The sequence below is a fragment of the Nansenia antarctica genome (assembly GCF_963989245.1).
Source record: "Nansenia antarctica genome assembly, chromosome: 1".
Lineage (NCBI taxonomy): Eukaryota > Metazoa > Chordata > Actinopteri > Argentiniformes > Microstomatidae > Nansenia > Nansenia antarctica.
This window is the reverse complement of record NC_137674.1, coordinates 51464377-51491715: the sequence shown is the minus strand read 5'-3', so window position 1 is coordinate 51491715 and position 27339 is coordinate 51464377. Positions and strand designations below refer to the sequence as shown.

The 27339-nt window shown below is 46.0% G+C and overlaps 1 protein-coding gene across 1 annotated transcript in view; it reads right to left on the bottom strand.

Annotated features, from left to right (window-relative positions):
- Window positions 1–4066: 4066 nt before the first annotated feature.
- sptbn5 (spectrin, beta, non-erythrocytic 5) overlaps window positions 4067–27339 on the bottom strand; it is a gene marked incomplete at both ends in the record, with an annotated part of 97052 nt that continues 73779 nt past the window's right edge. The window contains 17 exons of the mRNA XM_080523875.1: window positions 4067–4209; window positions 4738–4913; window positions 6583–6714; window positions 7282–7373; window positions 7877–7960; window positions 8639–8698; window positions 9897–10217; window positions 10920–11027; window positions 13068–13244; window positions 14629–14818; window positions 16209–16426; window positions 16689–16844; window positions 17905–18081; window positions 18995–19199; window positions 19648–19844; window positions 25495–25707; window positions 26480–26666. Coding sequence (XP_080380001.1) covers window positions 4067–4209; window positions 4738–4913; window positions 6583–6714; window positions 7282–7373; window positions 7877–7960; window positions 8639–8698; window positions 9897–10217; window positions 10920–11027; window positions 13068–13244; window positions 14629–14818; window positions 16209–16426; window positions 16689–16844; window positions 17905–18081; window positions 18995–19199; window positions 19648–19844; window positions 25495–25707; window positions 26480–26666 — 2836 coding nt within the window. The remainder of the gene's footprint in view (window positions 4210–4737; window positions 4914–6582; window positions 6715–7281; window positions 7374–7876; window positions 7961–8638; window positions 8699–9896; window positions 10218–10919; window positions 11028–13067; window positions 13245–14628; window positions 14819–16208; window positions 16427–16688; window positions 16845–17904; window positions 18082–18994; window positions 19200–19647; window positions 19845–25494; window positions 25708–26479; window positions 26667–27339) is intronic.

Here is a 27339-nt window from a genome sequence, read left to right as displayed (position 1 = left end):
CACGTTTATAAATATGTGATGTCGTGGTCACAGTGATTGAGCAATAGGCCTATATGTTTCTAAACATGTTGGGTAAGTTATATCAAATGAACGATTTTTGTGTTGTCATGTTGCAAAGAATTACCACCAGTCATGTAATTCCATGCAGGGATAGGTGAAAATGAATGATGTAGGCCTATGTATGTGTGTATGTATGCATGTATAGGCTATGTCTATATGTCCGTCTGTATTACGTGTGTAAGTGGCCGAGCTTCTATACTCTGTATGCGGCTGCTCTCATGGCGACGACGAGAGCAACTTTCCCAGACAGAGAATGTGAGACCTCGGAGCAGCAGCAGCTCTGCCGCATCACTGAGTGGGAAAGGCTGCTTGTCAACGCCGTCTCTCAGCTCTGCAAACCTGCAGCTCAACTAAACAAATAATGGTCAGGATCGGCCTTTTCAAAGTTTGAGGCAGAAATCTCAGCATAAAGCCAATAGCCTATAGGCTAGTATTTTACCAATCAATCAATCAATCAATCAATCGAATGTATTTGTACAACGCTTTTTACATCTATGTCTCAAAATGGTTTACAACAAGAGCAATACTAAACAATATATATAATTCATAACCAATAAGGCCTATATAGCTCATTTACCAGTCAGTTATATTCCAGTTGTGTGTGCGGCGGTGTGAATGCACCACCGACGTGACAAACACGCTATGCCTAATAGTTTTATGCAAATACTGCATGGAATGGGTTGGGTTTGTGTGCGTGTGTGTGTGTGTGTGTGTGTGTGTGTGTGTGTGTGCGTGTGTGTGTGTGTGCGTGTGTGTGTGTGTGTGTGTGTGTGTGTGTGTGTGTGTGTGTGTGTGTGTGTGTACTGTAAATATGATTTGATAGCATGCCATGGAATGTTTTGCTGGAAATGCTGCTGCTGCTGTTGATGATGATGATGATGATGATGATGATGTTGATGATGGAAATGCAACTGGTTTTTGTTGCAAGTTTGAATTCCATACTCATTCTCAAATGCTAGCTATCGATTATAAACACATATCACATACATTTATGTATACACTATTAGAAATTGTAAATTTCTGTTCGTTATCTTGGATAGGTCTATACATTAATTTCATAATTGTAGCTGATTACCTATCAATACTTTAAATTAGTATTACTAAACGGTAATAGCCTATAAAATAGGCCTACATAGAGGAATACATTTATTCATGAAGAAACTTAGAAATTAAACGTAGGCTAATTGTTACAGCAGTGTGGTATTTAATTTTAACAAACAATCCTCTGAAATCAGAACCAAAAGCTGATATTTTAATGTCCTAGCTTGACAAACATTAAGAATACCATACTCCTTATAATACAATTTAGTTTAGGCCTGGATTTGTTTGAACACAGTGACGGAGCTGCTCAACACGCGCCGCAAAATATTTATAAACACTGCGCTCATGTAAACACCGTTATTATTCACTTTAGGCCACAAATAGTGTTGTGTGGAAATAAGACGATAGGCAAGAGGGAAGTAGGCGCAGCTTTCCGTTATCGAGTGAAGTCTTGCACATCTGTGCGAGTAGGGAGCCCCCGAGCGGTACAACAGGGGGGCTACACAACAGTGGGGAGAACTTGACAGGATGGGGACAGCAGGAGATACAACATTTCTAGATCTAGAACAGGTAGAACAATTGTAACTGTTTTTCAAACCGTCGATATTGTTATAATCAAGTAATAATCATGATTTGGTAGAGGCCCATTGGCTATATCAAACATGTTATCGAAGATCACAAGAGTCTTACTGTTGGACTATTATCTGCGTATCCGTATTATATGAGGGTAGAGACGCTTCAAAGAAAGAAAGGATAGAATATTGGCCTAATGGACAGAACAGTACGACGGTCCTGTTCTCACCAAGCCCACAGAGACGGAGAGATGCAGCACAACCTGCTGTGAATATGCAGAATATTCGTTCCCTAAATCCCATGTTTGTATGGTCCTCGTCATATGGCATCAAACCGGAGAGGGGCACATTTCAAGCCAAGTTGATTGATCCAAGAGAGTTGTTGTTGTTGAATAGGCCTATGTGTTTTCAAATTAAATGATTAGAGGCACATAGGCCTATCAAACGTAGCCTACTTCGATACACGTTTGAAAATGTAGGTCTGTTTCCCAATAGCCAACAACTGATAATGAAAAATATTAAAGTATGATAGCAGACCTAGTTTGACCAAGGCTAATGAAAGCACCAGACCTCCTTAACAAAGGCCAAGACTGCCTTATATATACATATATTATATTAATATAATAAAAAATATATATCCGTATTTTTGTTTCTTCTATTTGACCGGTGCTGAAAGCGACGTGCAGAGCAGGGCTAAAGCTCTTTGGAGCTGTGTGGTGATTCAGACAATATAAGCAGCCGCTCGGCGAGGCATGATCGGAATAACAAACATCGAATGGAAACAGCTATTCTGCCATGAGGCTTACCACAATATGGTTTCACATCGAAATCATTTGAAAACAGCATTATCGAGTCTATTGCAAGCGTAATGTAGCGATTGCGTAGAATACAAAGAAAATACAAAAAAATCCAGGGTTGTTATGAATAAATCACTTAAATGTATCATTAGCCTATTATTCTGGTGTTATGGTAGTAATGAACACACAACAACAACAACAACAACAACAACAACAACAACAACACCAACACAACTAAATTATTATTATTGTTCAAATAATTATAATGATAACTACAATGCAGAAAAGTATAGTCCTAAATAACGACAAAGGGATATAGCCAAGGGTTATATTAGAATAATATGTTAGGCTATCTATATCTAATCTCTATAACTGTAGGCCATATCATAATTGTAAATCGCCTTCAATATCGCTTTTATGTTTTTATCACCCTTGATAATGCAATTACATCAGAATATAACTAGCAGAACTAACAGAATGTAACTAGCAGAGAAATGCGAGGCAATCACACAGATTCGGCAAAGCAGCAACAACACAAGGCTTACAGATTCATATAATTAGGCAATTACATTTTGAAAAAGTTACATTTTGAAAAAGTGTCTCTTGACGATTTCTTGAGCAATATTAGGCCTACCCAAATCTGGTAGGCCTACAGACCTAATTCATCAAAACGATGTCTGCTTTATCATTCTGAAAAACATAGCCAAGGCACGTGCGCAATAGTGAACAAGGTAATCACCAATAACCTATGACTTTGGCTGCGTTCAATCATTGCAGGCGACTGATCTAATGAACTCTTGAACCTTAAAAAAACAAGAAGAAAGTGAACGAATGGGCTCATTGCTGTGTATCTGACGCCATCGTGTGGCCGAAGATGTTGTTTCAAAAATACACTATAGTCTACCCCCCTCGTCAATGAAGCACGGAGAAGGATCCTAACTTCACACCCTTCCCTCCCCATCTTACCATAATAATTATACGATTCCCAGACGTCATATAATATCTTCATGAAATGTTTAATTCACAGCATCAACACAAACATGTACAACCGTACAATCAATATATCACACATTGAAGAAGAATACCTCGATCATGAAATAGATTTCATCTCACATTACAATCTATAAATGCCCGGAGTTGATTTACAAATATTAACAATTGTCTTTGAAAGATGTCGTTGCTGAAATGAGTGGAGAATGATTCGTTAAATGAAAATATAATATGGCATTTAATTGCATTACAAAATGACAGTCTCATGAAAATCTTTGGATTGATTAATAACAAAGTAATATCATTAACAAATAACATTTAGAATATATAAAATTTGTGCGCAAATCTTGACATTATTGCTTGATTTACGCTAATGTTAAGTACATGACTCCATCCCAGCCAGAATATGCCTGCGCAATTATCTCAACTAGGCCTGCAATAAATTAATAGATTTAAGTTAATCTAAATCATTATTGTGGATTCAAATGTGTGCGAAATGTAAATGGTATGGCTCTCAGACTGGCTGTGATTATTTCAACATGAACATTATAAAATAAATAAATGCACTCATTCATTCAGATTTCAGGCACAGGAGATGAGAGATGATCACTTTTTGAAGAGTTTCTTGAAGACGCTCTTCTTAGGTTTGTCTTTGGTCGCAGTCTCCTGCAGGCCTTGGGGGGGCGGGGGAGGGGGGGTGGACGGGGGCTGGTTCCTCCCTAGGCTTCTCCAGCTAGTGGTGACACCCACTGGAACAAGAACAACAAACACCCTTTTATCATTGAACAATACTCTACAGAATGTATGAACAGGATATATACATTATTCCAATCTCAAATAATGCAACATGGAAAGGACACAGTTGAAGGAAACACAAAGGGAAGGAAGTACAAAGGGAATGCAAAGGGAAGAGACAGGGGAGGAGAGAGAGAGACAGACAGACAGACAGACAGACAGACAGAGAGACAGGGGAGGAGAGAGAGAGACAGACAGAGAGACAGAGAGACAGGGGAGGAGAGAGAGAGAGAGAGACAGACAGACAGAGAGACAGGGGAGGAGAGAGAGACAGACAGACAGACAGAGAGACAGGGGAGGAGAGAGAGAGACAGACAGACAGAGAGACAGAGAGACAGGGGAGGAGAGAGAGAGAGAGAGACAGACAGACAGAGAGACAGAGACAGAATGAGACAGAGAGACCAGGGAAAGAGAGGGAGAGACAGAGACAGAGTGAGATAGAGAGGGTTGTCCATCACCATGTTCTGTGCCATGTTCTGTACCATCCTTGTCCTGTCCCATGGCCCCTCCCTCTGGGTAGCTGTGCTTGTCCTGTCCCATGGACCCTCCCTCTGGGTAGCTGTGCTCGTCCTGTCCCATGGCCCCTCCCTCTGGGTAGCTGTGCTTGTTGTAGTATGTGTGGGGAGGCTTCGGAGGGGGCCCTCTCTCAACCTCTAAACTGTCCCTGGAGTCACGCACCTCACCTGCAGTTAAACAGGCTCCTGACCTTACAACATAGAACCTTCTGCTGCCTTACAGTTACACTTGACATTCTCTCCTTCCTGAGGATTCTCTCATCAAAAATGTATTTCCATACAAATGGTATTTGTATTTTCATACCCTTGTGGCTAGAATCAATCAATATATCAATCAACCAACCAATCAATCACTTTATCATCCCAATGGACCTATCGCTAAGCCACGGCCCCTTTGAAAGCTCGGACAAACAAACAACGCTTCACTGACAGTGACTGACTGACCGACCGTGACTGAATGACATTCAATGACTTACAATGGCGGGAGTTGGCAAATTTCTGATTTCTGATTTACCACAGCAAGTAATAGACATGTTTTTTTAAAGATGACAAGAATATTTAGTCTAGAAGCTTTTCACCATCAGATATTAGCGAGTTGTTTGTCAGAGTTTTCTGCCTCTCATGACTTTTGCTGTGATATGATTGGACAATTTCTATTTTGGGGCGTGGCTTAGCGATAGGTCCATAGGGAAGTTCCTGATGCAGCCAGGAACAAACAAGACACAAAATACCCTAAACATAGATGCACATTTCATCATGTTTAGGGTATTTTCACACATACACACTGACACAATACACACATCACAGGTACTGTCCACAATCACCAGCAATGTGGGCTTCCACATGTAGCCATGAACCCTCCTCTCCACACACACACACAGAGACAGACATGATCAACCCCCGCACACCACACATAGAAGCGCAGCACATACAGACACAAACACACACACACACACACACACACACACACACACACACACACACTCACACACACACACACACACACACAAACACACACATAGCCTGTTCAACTTGCCTCTCCCCAGGGTGGGCTCAGTGAGGGAGTCCCTCCTCTCAGGCTCTTCCAGCTGGGGGGGGGTCAGCTGTTCTCCTGGTGTCTTTGTTGATCCCACACCTCTCAGTTTAAAAGAAGAGGGTCTTCTAAACAAGGAGGAGGGGGGGGGGGGGGGGGTAGGCCGGGGTTTCAGATATCAACACATATATTTAAACAAGTCAGGAAGAACACTTGAACATATCAAGATTCAAATGGCCCATATAAAGCATGTTATTGCTTTGCCAAATCCCCCCCCCCAAAAAAAGGTATTCCTGACAGAAAGGCAAATGATGCAGGAGGACCTAGCCTGGTCCCAGATCAGTATGTACCTCATCCAACTCCTCTGACTATCACTGTTGGCTAACATGAACACAGATCTGGGACATATTTCGGTGAATGCGGAATGAGCTTCCCACTGCTCTCAGGACCGCAGAATCACTCCCCATCTTCCGCCGTAGACTGAAGACCTCCATCTCTTCAGGCTACATCTTAACTGCCCCTCCTGAGACATCTACTTCCCCTCCACCCACCCACCCCGCCTCCCATGTTCAGTCTCTCTACTGTCTACTTCTAGCACCACGACTGCCAATGGCCCTTGGTCCGAGCATAAATGACGTTTCCCTGCTATGACTGGTGGATAGATGATTCACAGTCAAATGTATTTGTTGTAAGTCGCTTTAGATAAAGGCGCATGCTGCTAAATGCCCAAAATGTAAATGTAATGTAAAGGAATGAATGAGTCTTGACAGTTCTCTTACCCAGACTCCTCCTCGGAGGAAGAGGAGGAGGAGGAGCCAGAGTGGGTGCAGCACCGCTGTAGTTCCTCCACCCACCGCAGCTGGAGCCCCCTGCTGGAGGCAGCCAACAGGTACTGGCTACCATCGGCCAGGCTGAGCGAGGCACACACACACACACACACACCCACACACACACACACACACACTCACACAGTCAACCACGGGCGTTTGATCACATCTAGCCTCGACCAGGGGTGTTAGCGAGCATCAACGTTGCTAACGAAAAACCCAGGCTTATTTTTGGATAAATCTTGCAAAACTTCAATAAAAATAAGCTTGGATTTTCCTTTAGCGCCGTTGATGGAATACCCCCCAGGTCCCTCATCCATATGTGGTTTAGTCACCTCTTATGGCCCTTAGTGTTTGGCCCGACAACGATAGTAGGAGGCAAGGGAGGCTGGCGGAGGTAGAAATCGGAAGACGAGCTCATTGGAATACACGGAATGGCACGAGGAACAGTAATGAAACGATCCATTCCGATTTCATCCATTACCGTGAGCCTGTCCTTCACGGTTTCTACCTCCACCAGCCTCTCCATGATAGGAGGTGGCTGAAGCACATCTGAGGGACGGAGACAGCTACTCAACAACAACAACAACAACAACAACAACAACAGGGTATCTATACTTTATGATCTAACCCAGTCATCCGTCCACTCACATGAGTTTGAAGGTGTGTTCCTTCCTCTTGTAGAAGGTGTTCTGCTTACACACCGCTCCAGACATGCTGATAGGCGGCCACCGGGAAGACCTCTGCAAAACAGGAGGAGAAGAGCTTCACCTCAACCCTAGAGCAAGCTGGGGGGTATTCCATTAACGTTGCTAAAGGAAAATCCAGGGACATTCTGACAAGTCTCGCGAGATTTGTGAAAAATACGATTGGATTTTCCTTTAGCGACGTTGATAGAATACCCCCCTGGTCAAGTACAACCAGAACACCGTTATTCATCTGTTCTAAATCAAAACAAACTTTATTGAAATGTTGCATAGATTATACATACACAGATGCAATACAATGTGCTTTACAGGAAGAATACACACACCAAAAAAAACACAACAAGATAAAACACTTAAGTGGCGCACTAAGGTGTCAGCCACATCATCGCAGGGGCTTGATTGCGGCCATCGACCTATCCTGCATGTCATCCCTCCTCTCTCTCACCCAATCTCTACTGTCTCTATCCCAATAAAGCAGATATGCCCTAAAACATATATTTTTAAAAACACAACATAATAAAACATTTCAAACATTTTACCTCTACAGCTGCGTCTCTGTCTTTGAACAGGTTGAGGGTCTCTCCTTCCAGCGCTGCATAGATGGCCTCCCAGTGGTCCAAACCCTGACACACACACACACACCTGGGCTTAGCATCAACATTTAGGTAACACTATCTATGAGAGACACACACCCCACAAATTCCACCTAGGAACACCACCAGCAGTGTGCTCTTGAGTAAGGCACTTAGCCCTCAGTTCCTCCAGGGGGAATGTCCCTGTCACCTGTAATTGTAAATCGCTTTGAACTAAAAGTGTCTGCTAAATGGCTAATTCTAAACTCATTATGGGCATGTATGATGTCCTCTAATTCTTCTGTAATATATCAGATTATACAACAGTTAGTTCCGACCAAGTAATTTGATTGGACAAGAGGCATTCCATGAGTGCTGATATACAGTATAACAGCACTGGGACTTTTAACTATATGTATCACTCCGAAATGACCGTTAATATAAAGTAGCTAGCCTGCAGATGTTTGTGTTCAGGTTACTAGGCAACAGTCCAGTTGCGGAACAATTTTTTGTTGACGGAGCCAAAATAAATGATTAAATAAACAAACAAATCATAATCTGTTGTCACTTATTACTGTTAACTAATACATTGCGCTGTAGAACTGTTGTATACTTATCATATTCAGTATAACAGCACAACCTTGAGTGTGATATTGCTTAAATATGTCATGTCTGTCTACAAGATGTACACAACTGTTTCAGTACTGAGGTATTCGACCGAGGTCTTACTTTTTGTTTCAGCTTTATTTCCAGCATCCCATCCATTTTGACAGACGTTTGACCTCGGACCTATGAAGATGGACACAACACAACGCGGGATTCAGGACAGACAGCGGACAGCGTCAGATGTACCGTATTTTCCGGACTATAAGTCGCACCGTAGTATAAGTCGCACCAGTAAAAAATGCGCCATGAAGAAAAAAAACACATATAAGTCGCTGGACTATAAGTCGCATTTATTTAGAAATGTATTTCACAAAATCCAAGACCAAGAACAGACATTTAATCTGGAAAAGCAAGTTATTCAACTACAGGCCTAATAGGCTAAATTAACATAACAAGCCACATTAACTTATAGTCCGGAAAATACGGTAGTCAAATCTAGAACCCGCTCGAACTCAAAAGTTCAACTTTAGGAATTGGTCCTTACGTCGGTGGTTGAGGCTGACAGAGAGGCGGACTCTAGCGCCCTCTGGAGGCGTGGAGGGGAGGGCGGGTGTTCTCTGTTTGTTGGAGAGACGTCAGGGGAGGGAGTGAGCTCCCTCGATGCAGGGGGGAGGTCAGAGGAGGAAGTGAGCTCCCTCGATGCAGGGGGGACGTCAGAGGAGGAAGTGAGCTCCCTTGGTGGAGGAGAGGGGTCAGGGGAGAGTCCTAGCTCACTGGTTGGAGGAGGGGAGTCAGGTGAGGGCCCTAGGTCTCTCGGTGAGGGAGGAGGGGAGTCAGGAGGAGAGGCCTGTCTCCTCACAGTAGGCGAAGGGAGGTCGGGGGAGGACGGTCGGTGAGGGAGGGGTGGGTGAGGGAGGGAAGGGGGGGTCATATCCTCCTCCGGCTGCCTTGGAGGCTCAGTTGGGGGGCCAGGCGGGGGGGAGGCAGGGCGGGCTAGCCTCTCTCTGAGGGACGGTCTGGGCTTGGGGGCAACCGGGGGTTTATCAGCGGGGCGCAGGTCTCGATCTGGGGAGTGACTATCGTGATTATCGTGACTATCGTGATCGTCGTGACTACCTTGACTGTTGTGACTACCGTGACTGTCGTGACTATCACTACTATCGCTACTATCGTGACCATCGTGAGTGTCTGTAGGGGCTGGAGTGGGTTTAGAGGCATAGCTGAGGGGTCTGGGGGAGGGGAGGGGGGTCGCTGAGGCTGGGGGAGGGGTGGTCCGGGCCCTCGCAGTGGGGGTGGGGCTGGGAGGGGGGCTACTGGGGACAGAGGGAGTGATTTCTGGTCTCCACGTTCTTCTGCCACTGCTGGTTCCTGATGTGCGTACCAAGGGTGTAGGGGCGGGGCGGGGCCTGGGAGGGGGGCTGGGAGGGGGGCTACCGGGGGTCGTGGAGGGAGGGTCTATTCTGTCGGGTCTCCTGCCACTGCTGGTCCTGCGTACCAGAGTGGGAGGGGAAGGGGGACTCATGCTATCGGTTCTGTCGGGTCTCCTGCCACCGCTGGTTCTGCGGTCTAAGGTTCTAGGTGTCGTGGTTCCGCGCGGGGGGGTCTTGGCGTCCGACGGTTTCCTCTTCAGGGAGGTCACTCTGCCTAGCGTGCTCCTGGAACGTTCCTCGTCACCATGGAGACCCATAAGTCTCTGTTCTCTCTGGGAGACGGAACACAAGATCACGCAAGATGTCAAAACGAGATTTAACACAAGAAGATAACGATGAGATAGAAAGATGAGATATATCACGAATTGGATACGACAAGATTATTGTGTGAGTTAGTGGGGTTAGAACGTTTCAGATTTCATCTCTCAGTTTGTTGGGTTTCTTGGGGAAGGTGAGCAGCAATCCAAGCTTACTTCCCAGGGTTGTTGTATTGTGGTGATTTGGTGTTTTGATTTTGTGATTTGGTGTATTGATTTTGTGGTTTTGTGTATTTAAAAAGGCTGACTTCACAAGATGAATTTCCATGCACATGGACAATAAAGCTATGGTATCATATGTGACACAGTCTGATCATTTAGTCCGCATATCGGCAACTAATCAAAATGTTCTGGACTTTTATTTTGAAATATGGAACTACGTTTCAACGTTGTTGAGAATCCCAACACAAAGTCAATAGTCAAGCCAAAACACTGCAACGCAATGGATTGGGTGAGTAATCCCCACTGCTACCTAGTTAACTATAACACGACTTTACATTGTTAGCAGGCTCATAAAACAAGCTGTGTTAGTTGATTAGCGATGTGTCGTTGATTTTCAACAACGCGGAAATGTATTCACATTTTTCGAAAGAAAACTCAGATCATTACATGGGATCCCAATATGAGGACCAAAGCATCAAAACATCTCCCTCCTACCTGTGTCCTTTTCTTCTGCAGGGCGGTGAAACGATCGCTCTGGGCCTGGATCATGGCCTCCAGGTCCTCCTGCTTCTTCATCAGCTCCAGAACGTCTGACACTGAGTCCTGAGAGGGAACATAAACAACGTCTGTCATCCATACAGTAAACATCTCATACAGGAGCCCAGGAGCACACACAATAGATTGAAGAACAGCTTTTCCCCCCAGGCCAAAAGACTGCTAAATAAATAACACACAGGCACACACACACACACAAATACACACATAGACATGATCACCCCCCGCACACCACACATAGAAGCACACTACATACAGACACAAACACACACGCACACACACACGCACCCACACACACCAGGGCTTGACATTAAGCTTTTTCAGGTACTTATCTTTTACTTGTCCGAGAGCTCAAGTTACTTGTCCAAATATGATGACGTACATGTGTGTGTGCCAGTAATACATTACAAGCCAGTAATACATTACATTACACTGTGGATCTACGCACACCAGAGAACGTTTGAAGTTTTAAGTAAAGGGGTCATGCCAGCATTATTATTTTTTTCAATCTAGGCATGATTGTTTTTTTTAATTAGAAATTATAATCAATATTCACAATTAATTAGTGTTTTTATTTGTTGATAATCCAATGTGACAACTTGCCCGACATAGTGTAACTGCCCGCTGATGGGGCAAATTGTCACAAAGGCACACTGTCTATTTAACAGTCTACAGCTCTATATTGACATAAGTTATGAAGATATAATCATACAAAATATGTGCCAAAGACTTCCTTCTTTCATTTGGTATGACATTTATACCATTGTGATGTATTGTGCCCAGTAAATGTTAGACAGCGTGTGACAACATACCCCACACTCCCCTACTCAGCAGACATAGATTGTTTGACAAGGCAGGATACATTGACCAGGCAGCATAGTTGACAAGGCTGCTACATTGACAAGGCAGCTACATTGACAAGGCAGCTACATTGATAAGGCAGCTACATTGACAAGGCAGCATACATTGACAAGGCAGCATACACTGACAAGGCAGCATACATTGACAAGGCAGCATACATTGACAAGGCTGCTATGTTGACAAGGCAGAATACATTGACAAGGCAGCTACATTGACAAAGCAACTACATTGACAAGGCAGCATACATTGACAAGGCAACTACATTGACAAGGCAGCTACATTGACAAGGCAGCATACACTGACAAGGCAGCATACATTGACAAGGCAGCATACATTGACAAGGCTGCTACATTGACAAGGCAGAATACATTGACAAGGCAGCTACATTGACAAGGCAGCATACACTGACAAGGCAGCATACACTGACAAGGCAGCTACATTGACATGGCAGCATACACTGACAAGGCAGCATACATTGACAAGGCAGCAGACATTGACAAGGCAGCTACATTGATAAGGCAGCTACATTGATAAGGCAGCAGACATTGGCAGAACACCGGCAATGGTGCGGGTGTTTCGTCCAATGACATTTAGCGTTTCCCGCTTTTCCTGGCACCTGGCCAGTTTTAGGTGCTTGAAGGAACATCTTGCTTGCTGGCTTGAGTAACGTGTCGGTTTCTTTCACTACGGACTTAACATTTCCAAGACAACTTCGCGATTTGATTTTTGCGGGCAGTAGAGTTAATAACGATCACATGCACTCAATAGCATTAGAATTTCTGATACAAGCTACATTCTCATAGGCAGCGAGAATGAGGTGCGGCATAGCTTGTTAAAACATGTATTACTTTTCCGATAGGACAACTGAAGGAGGAATTCATTTTTTGCGGATATTAATACATTTGTTTTGACTTGTCCGTCGGACAAGCGGACAAGCCTTAATGTTGAGCCTTGCACACACACACACACACACTGCTATCCAACTCTTGTGCAAAATTCCGCTGATGTATATTTTGTGTGTATATTTTTCTTGCCTTAAATGTTCAATGCTCAATTTAATTTATTATTTTGTCTCTGATATTTTGTTATTATATTCTATGTCTTTTTATATGTGCTCTAAATCGAGCCCCCACTGGTGAGCCAGTGTTCAGCCTGATCCCACCTACCCCTCCCTCTCCTCCCTCCTACCCCTCTCCTACCCCTCCCCCCTCCTCCACCCCTACTAACCCCGTACTCCTCGGCCCTGAGCGTGGCCTCGTAGGTGGTGAGCCAGTGTTCGGCCTGCTCCAGCTCTCTCTGCAGCTGCAGGATGTCCATCTCCTCCTGGTACAGCAGCCTGCGCTCCTCCCAGCCCTCCTGGACCCTCTCCTCCAGGTCCTGCAGCTCCCGCAGACGCCCCTCCAGCTGGAAGAAGAAGCAGTAATGTCACGTAATGATGTCACCTTTTCGTGGCTTCTTTTTAACCTTTATGTAATAGTTCATTCCTTCCCTTATGGATAACCACTATGGTGGCGGAGCAAACATTTCTGACTCTCCATATCCTCAATACAATTCAAGGTCCATAGAAGTTGTTTTTCAAAAATAAAACTAATAAATGAATACGAAACGTATATAGTTTTGAATATAAATGAAAATAAGGATTGCAAAGATAATTAAAGATAAGTGTCAAACCAAACAGGAGCATCCTCTTGGTAAGAGGAAGTGAGGCCACACCTTCCAGGTGAATCACCTGCCTATTTGTATTCCACTCTGGCCACTAGATGAGGTTGACTCAAACAAAAAGTATATGAGACAATACAAACAGAAAGATAATCATTTTGGCTCCTACACTTTATTTAACCAGTTAAGACCTGTTGAGGTTAGAAACCTCTTTTGTGAGGGCGACATGGGCAGAAGGAGGCAATGCAAGGAGGTACAGGTGTGTATGTAACATACAGACACACATAAAAGACACAAAAACAACTGCAGCTTCCATAGCTTATGGAAATGGAAAGACACACACAGCTAACATGTTCGGTTGCCAACTTGACAAATTTCCTCTTCGTAGCAAGTCATTGACGTTCATAAAACGGCTCCATTTAATGGCCTGGTTGACGAGACACAGATTAGGCACTAAGCACCCATGTTCAATAAAGACTCTCCTTTGGGAATGATGATATCCAGCCCTGCTATGGTGTAGGAGCTAGTGTAGTGCTCCAACATTAAGACAAGATAAGATAACATATTACATCATAATAATTGGCCAGACCGTCGTTGTAAATGAGAATTGGTTCTCAACTGACCTATCTGGTTAAATAAAGGTTAAATAAAAATAAAAAATAAAAAATCTCCATTGGCCCAGACAAAACATACAACACCACATCCCCTCATCTTCCTGCCACAGAACCACAACACTGGTGAAGATGTCTGATGTTTTAACGGTCAGGACACGCTTCTTATCTGGTCTTATCTGGGTTAGCATCACCATGACGCAATCAGCATAGCCAGGGACTAGGGGGGCAGAAGGCCCTAAAACAAGGGATTACCAGGCTGAACATCATGAGACACACATACACACAATATCTGGCAGGTTATTTGACTCTTTTGACTCATTTCTTAACCCAGTCAACATCAACGTATGTTTCCACACGTGTTTGATATCTTTCCTCATTCCATTCCATGCATTACAATGAAGCCGTCCTCTGATTCCCTCCTCCCCCAGCCTCTCCTGGTCTACGGTCACTGTTACCTCTTGGCACATGAAGCTGCTCTCCTCCCCCAGCCTCTCCTGGTCTATGGTCTCTGTTACCTCTTGGCACATGAAGCTGCTCTCCTCCACCAGGCGTCTGCCCTCCTCTTTCACCGCCTGTGATTTGTTGAGCTGCTTGTCAATCTGAACGCGGTACTCGTCGTGCTTTTTGATTAGCTGCTCCAGGTCGGTGCCCTCCCCTCCCAGCCCCTCCCCTTGGACCAGGGACAAGGTCTCCTTCAGCCACGCCCTGGGAGACAAAGGGGCAGATCGCTCCTCCTGTCACTATTTCTTTCTTTGTGATTAAAAAAATCACGATTTTCGATTCACGACAGTACTTTGATTCACATGGAAGTGCAATTATATCAATGAATTGTGATAGAAATTCCACTTTTAATGGAGAATCTGAATTGAAGTGGCTTTTTAGTCTAGAATTAGGCTTGATCTGGTCCGGGGGTAACCAGCCTTCGATCTTCACGCCTATTAATAATAATCATAATCATAATCATAATCATAATAATCATAATGATAATATTATTACTATTATTATTATTAATTATAATAATAATAGTAATAGTAATAGTAATAATAATAATAGTAATATTAATAATAATAACAATAATAATAGTAATAGTAATAGTAATAATAATATTAATAATTATAATAAAATAATAATATTAATATTAATATGAATAATAATAATACTAGTAATAGTTATAGTTATAGTAATAGTAATAATAATAATAATAATAGTAGTAATAGTAATAATAATAATAATAATAATAGAAATAGTAATAGTAATAGTAATAATAATAGTAATAGTAATAATAATAATAATAGTAATAGTAATAATAATAGTAATAGTAATAATAATAATAATAGTAATAGTAATAATAATAGTAATAGTAATAGTAATAGTAATAATAATAATAATTGTAATAGTAATAGTAATAATAATAATAATAATAATAGTAATAGTAATAGTAATAGTAATAATAATAATAATAATAGTAATAGTAATCATAATAATAATAATAGTAATAGTAATAATAATAGTAATAGTAATAATAGTAATAGTAATAGTAATAGTAATAATAATAGTAATAGTAATAGTAATAGTAATAATAATAATTGTAATAGTTATAGTAATAGTAATAATAATAATAATAGTAATAGTAATAATAATAATAGTAATAGTAATAGTAATAATAGTAATAGTAATAGTAATAATAATAATAATAATAATAATAATAATAATAATAATAATAATAACAATAGTAACAATAATAATAATAGTAATAGTAATAGTAATTATAATAATAGTAATAGTTATAGTAATAATAATAGTAATAGTAATAATAATAATTGTAATAGTTATAGTAATAGTAATAATAATAATAGTAATAATAGTAATAGTAATAGTAATAATAATAATAATAATAACAATAGTAACAATAATAATAATAATAGTAAATAGAAAATAATAATAATAATAATTATTATTATTACTACTATTATTATTATTATTATTGTAACTATTTTATGGGTTATAATAATAATAATACTAATAATTATTATTATTATAATAGTAATCATAATAATCATAATAATCATAATAATCATAATAGAACACCACCTACATGAGTTCCTTCCACTCTGTCAGGTACCTCTGGACCGCCTCCACCTGGCCCAGCCTCCCTCTGCGCTGGCTGGCCTTCCCCTGCAGCCTAGCCCAGCTGGCCTCCACCTCCTGCAGCCTCTCACTCAGACTGGCTTGCACCTGGGGGTGCTTCCTGCTTAGGCCACGCCCCTCCTCCTGGGTCCGAGACACCTCCTCCTCGATGACTGCTAGGTCTCTCTGAGAACACACACACACACATACGTTCATTCAGTGGATGAGCTCGCTAGTATGCATGATAGTATTTGCATGTGCGCACGCATGCACGAACACAAGAACGCATGCACGCACACGCGCACGCATACACACACACACACGCGCGCGCATACACACACACACACACGCGCGCGCACGCACACACACACACACACACACACACGCACACACACACACACACACACACACACACACACACACACACACCCTCCGGAGCGTCCTGTACCTCCAGGCCTTCGTGTTGTCGTATGAGGGCCTGGATGCTGAGCAGGTCGTGGTCGTGGTCCTCAGCCTCCAGCACCGCCTCCTTCTCACTCATCCAGCCCTTCAGCTCGTCCACGTCGTGGTCAAACTGGTGCACCTCCCGGGCCGCCCTCAGACTCTGTCACACAGCACACCTGTGGTTAGCAGCACGGCTACGTGACCCTGTAGTTAGCAGCACAGCTAGGTAACCCTGTGGTTAGCACAGCTAGGTAACCCTGTGGTTAGCAGCACGGATACGTAACCCTGTGGTTAGCAGCACAGCTATGTAACCCTGTGGTTAGCACGGCTATGTAACCCTGTAGTTAGCACGGCTATGTAACCCTGTGGTTAGCACAGCCTAGTAACCCTGTGGTTAGCACAGCGATGTAACCCTGTGGTTAGCAGCACAGCTATGTAACCCTGTGGTTAGCAGCACGGCTATGTAACCTTGTGGTTAGCACGGCTATGTAACCCTGTGGTTAGCACGGCTATGTAACCCTGTAGTTAGCATGGCTATGTAACCCTGTGGTTAGCACAGCCTAGTAACCCTGTGGTTAGCACGGCTATGTAACCCTGTGGTTAGCACGGCTATGTAACCCTGTGGTTAGCAGCACCCCCCAGCTCTGTCTACTGAGATACCTGCTTGCCCCTATACTGTGTCTGCTAAGATTTCTACTTCCCCCCCTTGTACTGTTTCTCCAGTGTCTAGTAAAAACAAAAACAAAAACGACGGCTGCCAATGGCCCCTGGCCTGAGCTAGATTACTCTTCCTGCTACGACTGGTGAATTGATGATTCACTTGCTTAGTCAAATGTATTGATTGTAAGTCGCTTTTGAATAAGGCGTCTGCTAAATGCCCAAAATGTCAAATGTAAACGTAACCCTAGGTCCTGCATCGTCTCCGAGCTGAAACTAAAAACAATTGGCCACCTTTGGGATGGACGAGTTCTATTCATTAATCCAAAACACCAAAACTGATCAACATTAGATGCCTACTTAAAGTAGACATTGCCAGATTTTATTTGATGGTATTTGTATACATAGGTTTCACCATTCAGAAATTACAGCACTTTTTATGCACAGTCCCCCTATTTTAGGGTTCCCAAAAGGAGAAACCTTTCCTGTCCGTTACTTGGGGCACTGTTCTGGTATGTCATTACAGAGGGTTGTTGACAGACAGACGGATGTTTGACGCTCACCTCAGCTCGTGACTTGACAGAATGGGCCAGGTCCTCCCAGAGCGTGAGCAGCACCGTCTCTCTCTGCTGGCTGGCGGCCGACCGGGCCTCCTGGCCCAGCTGCTGGACGGAGCTCAGCCTGCTCTGACCCAGGGTGTTCACCTCAGACACAAAGTCCTCAAACTTCTTCTGCAGAACCTGGAGAAAAAAGACAGTTTGTTAATAAAGGTGTAAGGAGATCAACATTGTGATCTCACGGCTAGTTATGAATGAATGAATGAATGAATTCATCCTCATCCCTTCATCCCCCCTACCTTCACATCCCTCCATCCTCCCTACCTCCACATCCTCCAGGTCTTATCCCCATCCCTCCATCCTGCCTACCTCTCCATCCCTCCATCCTCCCTACCTCTCCATCCCTCCCTCCCCATCCCTCCTCCCTCCCTACCTCCCAATCCCTCCTCCCTCCCTACCTCCACATCCTCCAGGTCTTATCCCCATCCCTCCTCCCTTCCTATCTCCCCATCTCTCCCTCCCTACCTCCCAATCCCTCCTCCCTCCCTACCTCCACATCCTCCAGGTCTTATCCCCATCCCTCCTCCTTTCCTATCTCCCCATCCCTCCCTCCTCCCTTCCTACCTCCCATCCCTCCTCCCTTCCTACCTCTCCATCCCTCCATCCTCCCTACCTCTCCATCCCTCCCTCCCCATCCCTCCTCCCTCCCTACCTCCCAATCTCTCCTCCCTCCCTACCTCCACATCCTCCAGGTCTTGTCCCCATCCCTCCTCCCTTCCTATCTCCCCATCTCTCCCTCCTCCCTCCCTACCTCCCAATCCCTCCTCCCTCCCTACCTCCACATCCTCCAGGTCTTATCCCCATCCCTCCCTACCTCCACATCCTCCAGGTCTTATCCCCATCCCTCCTCCTTTCCTATCTCCCCATCCCTCCCTCCTCCCTTCCTACCTCCCATCCCTCCTCCCTTCCTACCTCCCATCCCTCCTCCCTCTCTACCTCCCCATCCCTCCATCCTCCCTACCTCCCCATCCCTCCATCCTCCCTACCTCCCCATCCCTCCTCCCTCCCTACCTCCCCATCCCTCCTCCCTCCCTACCTCCACATCCTCCAGGTCCTGCCCATAGTCCTCAGACTCAGCCAGGGTCTTGCGTGAGGAGAGCCATCCTTGCAGGTCCCGGGCCTCTCTCTCAAACACATAGAGGTTCAGCTGGTCCTCCAGAGCCGCGCGCCGCGACGCAGACAGACGCAGCAGGTTCTCGAACTCATCCAGCACCTCCGGCAGACTCTTACTCACTAGATGGCTGAGACAGAAGGAGAGAGATGTCTTTCATCTTCGTGGAATAACGCGCTCATTAGCATCTTGAATTTGAACGAAATGACATCAGTAAAAACAAAGTGACCTAATTCTTTGATGTACTAGAAATGTCCTAATTATATACCTTGTGGATAATCATCATCATCATCAATGTCGACTAACTTAGGCAGCAATGAGAAGCAACTAAAATCACAGAACTTCATTTCCAGCTGTGATAAATGATACACTGAAATCTGAAAAGGGGTATTTTATGATGATACCATGTGTGAGGATACTAGGATGTCCACAGTGTGTGTGTGTGTGTGTGTGTGTGTGTGTGTGTGTGTGTGTGTGTGTGTGTGCAGGCCTGCGTGCGTGTGTGTGTGTGTGTGTGTGTGTGTGTGTGCGTGTGTGAGTGCATGCCTGCGTGCGCGTGTGTGTGTGTGTGTGTGTACCTGTTGGGATGTCCACAGTGCTCCAGCTTGGCTCCAGTCTCCTGTAGGGCCTCCACCTTCCCTCTCTGGTTGTCCAGCTCCAGACCCACGGGGTCCAGCTTCCTCAGCAGCACCTCGGTCGCCTCCTCACTCTTCCCAAAGTCCCTGGACTCCAGCATGGGCCTCTGGTCAGACATCCACAGCTCCAGTTCTGATACCTGCAGAGAGAGAGAGATGGGGGGGGGGAGAGAGAGAGAGAATGACTACAGACCCGTTGCCCTGACCTCTGTAGTCATGAAGGTCTTTGAACACCTCGTCCTTGCCCACCTGAAGTCCATCACAGACCCTCTCCTAGACCCCCTGCAGTTCGCGTATAGAGCCAACAGGTCCGTGGAAGACGCGGTCAACATGGCTCTACACCACGTCCTGGAACATCTGGACACAGCCTGGACCTACGCCAGAATCCTGTTCGTGGACTTCAGTTCGGCGTTCAACACCATCTTGCCACCCATACTGGAGTGTGGGCTCTCTGCACTGCAGGTGCCTGACTACACCTGCAGGTGGATCACAAACTTTCTGTCCAACAGGACCCAGCGGGTGAAGCTCGGGAAGTCCATCTCCGAGCTGAGGACCATCAGCACCGGTTCCCCGCAGGGCTGCGTCCTGTCTCCCCTCCTGTTTTCCCTCTACACCAACTGCTGCACCTCCAGCCACCAGTCGGTCAAGCTCCTTAAGTTCGCGGATGATACCACCCTGGTAGGGCTCATCTCCGGGGGGGATGAATCTGCTTACAGGAGCGAGATCGACTTGGTGGTCTCCTGGTGCACCCGAAACAACCTAGAGCTGAATGCTCTTAAGACAGTGGAGCTGATAGTGGACTTCAGGAGGAACCCACCCCCTCCCTCTCCAATCATACTGGGAGGCACTCCAGTCACCACAGTGGAGTCATGCCGCTTCCTTGGGGTGACAGTCTCTCGGGACTTGAAGTGGGGGCCCAACATCGACGCCCTCACAAAAAAGGCCCAGAAGAGACTGTTTTTCCTGAGGCAGCCCAGAAAATTCCACCTCCCAAAGACCACGCTGGTGAACTTCTATACGGCCATTATTGAGTCCATCGTCACCTCCGCCATCATCATCTGGTTCCCCGCTGCAGCGGCCAAGGACAAGGCCAAGCTGCAGCGGGTGATACGCTCGGCGGAGAGGGTGATTGGCTGCCCTTTGCTGCCCCTTGAGGCCCTGTTTAAAAGTAGGGCTCTGGGGAGGGCCAGGAAGATCATGGCTGACCCCGCACACCCAGGACACGGTCTCTTCGCCCCGCTCCCCTCAGGCAGGAGGGTGCGGTCTCTAAAAACTGTGAAGGCCCGACACACACACAGCTTTTTCCCCACAGCCATCCGGCTCCTAAATGCTGCTGGCCCCCCCCCCCCTGACCTGACCCCTATCTATCTACCCTCCCTCCACCCCCACCCAGAGAGCTTTGGACTGTCTGGACATGAACACATGAACACTTGATTTTTTGCACTTCTTATATTTATATTATTTATGACTCTTGCACTATGATGTTGGTTTGCACTGTCTTGTCCTGTCTTGCACCTGTCCTGCTGTAAACCGTACTCCACTGTACCAAACCAAATTCCTAACATGTTTACATGTCATGGCAAATAAAGTCTTCTGATTCTGATTCTGATTCTGAGAGAGAGATAGAGAGCAAGGGAGAGAGGGAGGGGGAGAGAGAGAGATAAAGAAAGGTATGTGTAGACTCTCTCAATAGGACAAATGGAGAGTTAATTGAGTTACATTTTGGGATTCTAGCACTGAAAACTCTCTACCCTCTCTACCCTGCCTCTAACACTGCCTAACACTGCCTCTAACACTGCCTAACACTGTCTCTAACACTGTCTCTACCCTGCCTCTAACACTGCCTCTAACACTGCCTCTAGCCTGCCTATAACACTGCCTCTAACACTGCCTCTAACACTGTCTCTAACACTGCCTCTACCCTGCCTCTATCCTGCCTCTAACACTGCCTCTAACACTGCCTCTAACACTGCCTCTAACACTGCCTCTAGCACTGTCTCTACCATGCCTGTAACACTGCCTCTTACACTGCCTCTAACACTGCCTCTAACACTGCCTCTAACACTGCCTCTAACACTGCCTCTAACACTGCCTAACAATGCCTCTAACACTGCCTAACACTGCCTAACACTGCCTCTAACACTGCCTCTAGCACTGTCTCTACCCTGCCTCTAACACTGCCTAACACTGCCTCTAACACTGCCTAACACTGCCTCTAACACTGTCTCTAACACTGTCTCTACCCTGCCTCTATCCTGCCTCTAACACTGCCTCTAACACTGCCTCTAACACTGCCTCTAACACTGCCTCTACCCTGCCTCTAACACTGCCTAACACTGCCTCTAACACTGCCTCTAACACTGCCTCTACCCTGCCTCTAACACTGCCTAACACTGCCTCTAACACTGCCTCTAACACTGCCTCTTACACTGCCTCTAACACTGCCTCTAACACTGCCTAACACTGCCTAACACTGCCTAACACTGCCTCTAACACTGTCTCTAACACTGCCTAACACTGTCTCTAACACTGTCTCTAACACTGCCACTAACACTGCCTCTAACACTGTCTCTACCCTGCCTCTAACACTGCCTCTAACACTGCCTCTAACACTGTCTCTACCCTGCCTCTAACACTGCCTAACACTGCCTCTAACACTGCCTCTAACACTGTCTCTAACACTGCCTCTAACACTGCCTAACACTGCCTAACACTGCCTCTAACACTGCCTAACACTGCCTCTAACACTGCCTCTAACACTGCCTCTACCCTGCCTCTAACACTGCCTAACACTGCCTCTAACACTGCCTCTAACACTGCCTCTACCCTGCCTCTAACACTGCCTATAACACTGCCTCTAACACTGTCTCTAACACTGCCTCTACCCTGCCTCTAACACTGCCTCTAACACTGCCTCTAACACTGTCTCTACCCTGCCTCTAACACTGCCTAACACTGCCTCTAACACTGCCTCTAACACTGCCTCTAGCACTGTCTCTACCCTGCCTCTAACACTGCCTAACACTGCCTCTACCCTGCCTATAACACTGCCTCTAACACTGTCTCTAACACTGCCTCTACCCTGCCTCTATCCTGCCTCTAACACTGCCTCTAACACTGCCTCTACCCTGCCTCTAACACTGCCTCTAACACTGCCTCTAACACTGCCTCTAACACAGCCTCTAACACTGACTCTAGCACTGTCTCTACCCTGCCTCTAACACTGCCTCTAACACTGCCTCTAACACTGCCTAACAATGCCTCTAACACTGCCTAACACTGCCACTAACACTGCCTCTACCCTGCCTATAACACTGCCTCTAACACTGCCTAACACTGCCTCTACCCTGCCTCTAACACTGCCTCTAACACTGCCTCTAACACAGCCTCTAACACTGCCTCTAACACTGTCTCTAACATTACCTCTACCCTGCCTCTATCCTGCCTCTAACACTGCCTAACACGGCCTCTAACACTGCCTCTAACACTGCCTCTAACACTGCCTCTAGCACTGTCTCTACCCTGCCTCTATCCTGCCTCTAACACTGCCTCTAACACTGCCTCTACCCTGCCTCTAACACTGCCTCTAACACTGCCTCTAACACTGCCTCTAACACAGCCTCTAACACTGACTCTAGCACTGTCTCTACCCTGCCTCTAACACTGCCTCTAACACTGCCTCTAACACTGCCTCTAACACTGCCTAACAATGCCTCTAACACTGCCTAACACTGCCACTAACACTGCCTCTACCCTGCCTATAACACTGCCTCTAACACTGCCTAACACTGCCTCTAACACTGCCTCTACCCTGCCTCTAACACTGCCTCTAACACTGCCTCTAACACAGCCTCTAACACTGCCTCTAACACTGTCTCTAACATTACCTCTACCCTGCCTCTATCCTGCCTCTAACACTGCCTAACACGGCCTCTAACACTGCCTCTAACACTGCCTCTAACACTGCCTCTAGCACTGTCTCTACCCTGCCTCTAACACTGCCTCTAACACTGCCTAACACTGCCTCTAACACTGCCTAACACTGTCTCTAACACTGTCTCTACCCTGCCTCTAACACTGCCTCTAACACTGCCACTAACACTGCCTCTACCCTGCCTATAACACTGCCTCTAACACTGCCTCTAACACTGCCTCTACCCTGCCTCTATCCTGCCTCTAACACTGCCTAACACTGCCTCTAACGCTGCCTCTAACACTGCCTCTAACACTGCCTCTAACACTGCCTCTACCCTGCCTCTAACACTGACTCTAACACTGCCTCTAGCACTGTCTCTACCATGCCTCTAACACTGCCTCTTACACTGCCTCTAACACTGCCTCTAACACTGCCTCTAACACTGCCTAACACTGCCTCTAACACTGCCTCTAACACTGCCTAACAATGCCTCTAACACTGCCTAACACTGCCTCTAACACTGCCTCTAACACTGCCTCTAGCACTGTCTCTACCCTGCCTCTAACACTGCCTAACACTGCCTCTAACACTGCCTAACACTGCCTCTAACACTGCCTAACACTGTCTCTAACACTGTCTCTACCCTGCCTCTAACACTGCCTAACACTGCCACTAACACTGCCTCTACCCTGCCTATAACACTGCCTCTAACACTGCCTCTAACACTGCCTCTACCCTGCCTATAACACTGCCTCTAACACTGTCTCTAACACTGCCTCTACCCTGCCTCTATCCTGCCTCTAACACTGCCTCTACCCTGCCTCTAACACTGCCTCTAACACTGCCTCTAGCCTGCCTATAACACTGCCTCTAACACTGTCTCTAACACTGCCTCTACCCTGCCTCTAACACTGCCTCTAACACTGCCTCTACCCTGCCTCTAACACTGCCTCTAACACTGCCTAACACTGCCTCTAACACTGCCTCTAACACTGCCTCTAACACTGCCTAACAATGCCTCTAACACTGCCTCTAACACTGCCTCTAACACTGCCTCTAGCACTGTCTCTACCCTGCCTCTAACACTGCCTAACACTGCCTCTAACACTGCCTAACACTGCCTCTAACACTGCCTAACACTGTCTCTAACAGTGTCTCTACCCTGCCTCTAACACTGCCTAACACTGCCACTAACACTGCCACTAACACTGCCTCTACCCTGCCTATAACACTGCTTCTAACACTGCCTCTAACACTGCCTCTAACACTGCCTAACACTGCCTCTAACACTGCCTCTAACACTGCCTCTAACACTGCCTCTAACACAGCCTCTAACACTGCCTCTAGCACTGTCTCTACCCTGCCTCTAACACTGCCTAACACTGCCTCTAACACTGCCTAACACTGCCTCTAACACTGCCTCTAACACTGCCTAACACTGCCTCTAACACTGCCTCTAACACTGCCTGACACTGCCTCTAACACTGCCTCTAACACTGCCTAACACTGTCTTTACCCTGCTTCTAACACTGCCTCTACCCTGCTTGTAACACTGCCTCTACCCTGCCTCTAACACTGCCGGGGTCACAGCTAAACCAGACGGTCACACAGCCATGTTACCAGGGTTACCAGCTCAGCGGTCAGACAGCCATGTTACCAGGGTTACCAGCTCAGCGGTCAGACAGCCATGTTACCAAGGTTACCAGCTCAGCGGTCACACAGCCATGTTACCAGGGTTACCAGCTCAGCGGTCACACAGCCATGTTACCAGGGTTACCAGCTCATCGGTCAGACAGCCATGTTACCAGGGTTACCAGCTCAGCGGTCAGACAGCCATGTTACCAGGGTTACCAGCTCAGCGGTCAGACAGGTACCTCTGAGAGGAAGGTCTGGATCTTGAGAGCCTCCTGCAGCAGTCGCCCCTTGTTCTCCGACTCCCTCCTCAGCTCCTCGAAGATCTTCTTCAGCTCCGCCAGCCGATCGCTGATCTCGTGGGACGCAAAGTGCCGCCCCCTCACCAGGTTCTGGCCTGCCTCCTGCACCGCCTGGACCAACGGGGTGCGGCTCGCTATCTCCTGCATCACAACCTGACAAGACACAGAGAAGAGGAGACGACATGAGTTCGGTAGACTTATCGATGGTCTACCGAAGGGGAGGCCGGTGGAGGTGGAAATCGGAGGACGGGGACGGGACGCAACAACTTTGCTAGGGTTAGCCGACGGCTAATGATTGCAAGGTTCGTGGTTCAATCCCCGGTTGGCCACGTATCCTTGGGCAAGACACCTAAATTGCTTTCCAATGAGCCGGCCGGCGCCTCGCATGGTAGCTTGCTGCCGTTGGTGTGTGAATGGGTGAATGAGAGGCCGTTGTAAAGCACTTTGGAATAAGCCGCTAAATAAGTGCAGTCCATTTACCATTTCATGCTCCCATAATGTTATGATTATGTATCGACCACTATAGGTCTTTGTCCAGCACTCCTTACGCAGCCTAGTGCATTCAACATCACTGTCTCTGACCATGGCCTGGGTGTGTTCTGGTCTCTCTAACCTGGTGTTTCGTGACCATGGTCTGGGTGTGTTCTAGTCTCTGATCTGTTGTTTCTTGACCATGGTCTGGGTGTGTTCTAGTCTCTGATCTGGTGTTTCTTGACCATGGTCTGGGTGTGTGTTCTAGTCTCTGATCTGGTGTTTCTTGACCATGGTCTGGGTGTGTGTTCTAGTCTCTGATCTGGTGTTTCTTGACCATGGTCTGGGTGTGTTCTAGTCTCTGACCTGGTGTTTCTTGACCATGGTCTGGGTGTGTTCTAGTCTCTGATCTGGTGTTTCTTGACCATGGTCTGGGTGTGTGTTAGTCTCTGACCTGGTGTTTCTTGACCATGGTCTGGGTGCTGTGCAGGGAGGTGCCCCAGTCCTTGGACGTGGCGGAGGGCAGCTTGTCCTGCACCCAGACCAGCTCGTCATCCATGTCCCTGTAGAACTGGAACAACAGCTGCCACGACTCCAGGGTCTCCCGTCGGTTCTGCAGGGGCTCAGCCAGGTTGTTATATCTGTTACAGGGAAAGTATATTATTATATGATAAATATATGATTATATGATAAATGTATTAGTATGTGCTAAAATATATTATTATGTGATTAATATATGATTCTATGCTAAATATATGATGTGATTCATATATTATTATATGCATAATATATTATTATATGCTAAATATATTATTATGTGATTAATATATTATGTATACTATAAATAGATTAGATTGTGGCCCGGGGTGGTACAGTGGTCTAGCACAACGGTCTACAGTGCACACATATGCCCATGTCGGCATGGGTTGGAATCCGGCCCATGCCCTGCTGACATGCTCTCAGCTCTCTCTTTTCCTTACTTTCCAGTCTATCTTCACTCTATCCAATAAAATGAAAAATATGAATGGGACTGCCAATATGAGTGGGAATGCCAGTGATAATACTGAGATACTAGAGCAGACCAACAGACCAGGATAATACTGTAGACCAGACCAACAGACCAGGATAATACTGTAGACCAGACCAACAGGCAAGAGGGCGCCTAAACTCCTGTAGAGAGTTGACCAGGAACACACACTTACTAGGATCAGACAGAGAGATAAACCGGCAGGGAGTGCCGGGAAGTGTGGACTTAAACACACAGGTGCCAAACATACACAGGTGAAACACATTAGTCCTGGACAAGGCAGTGAA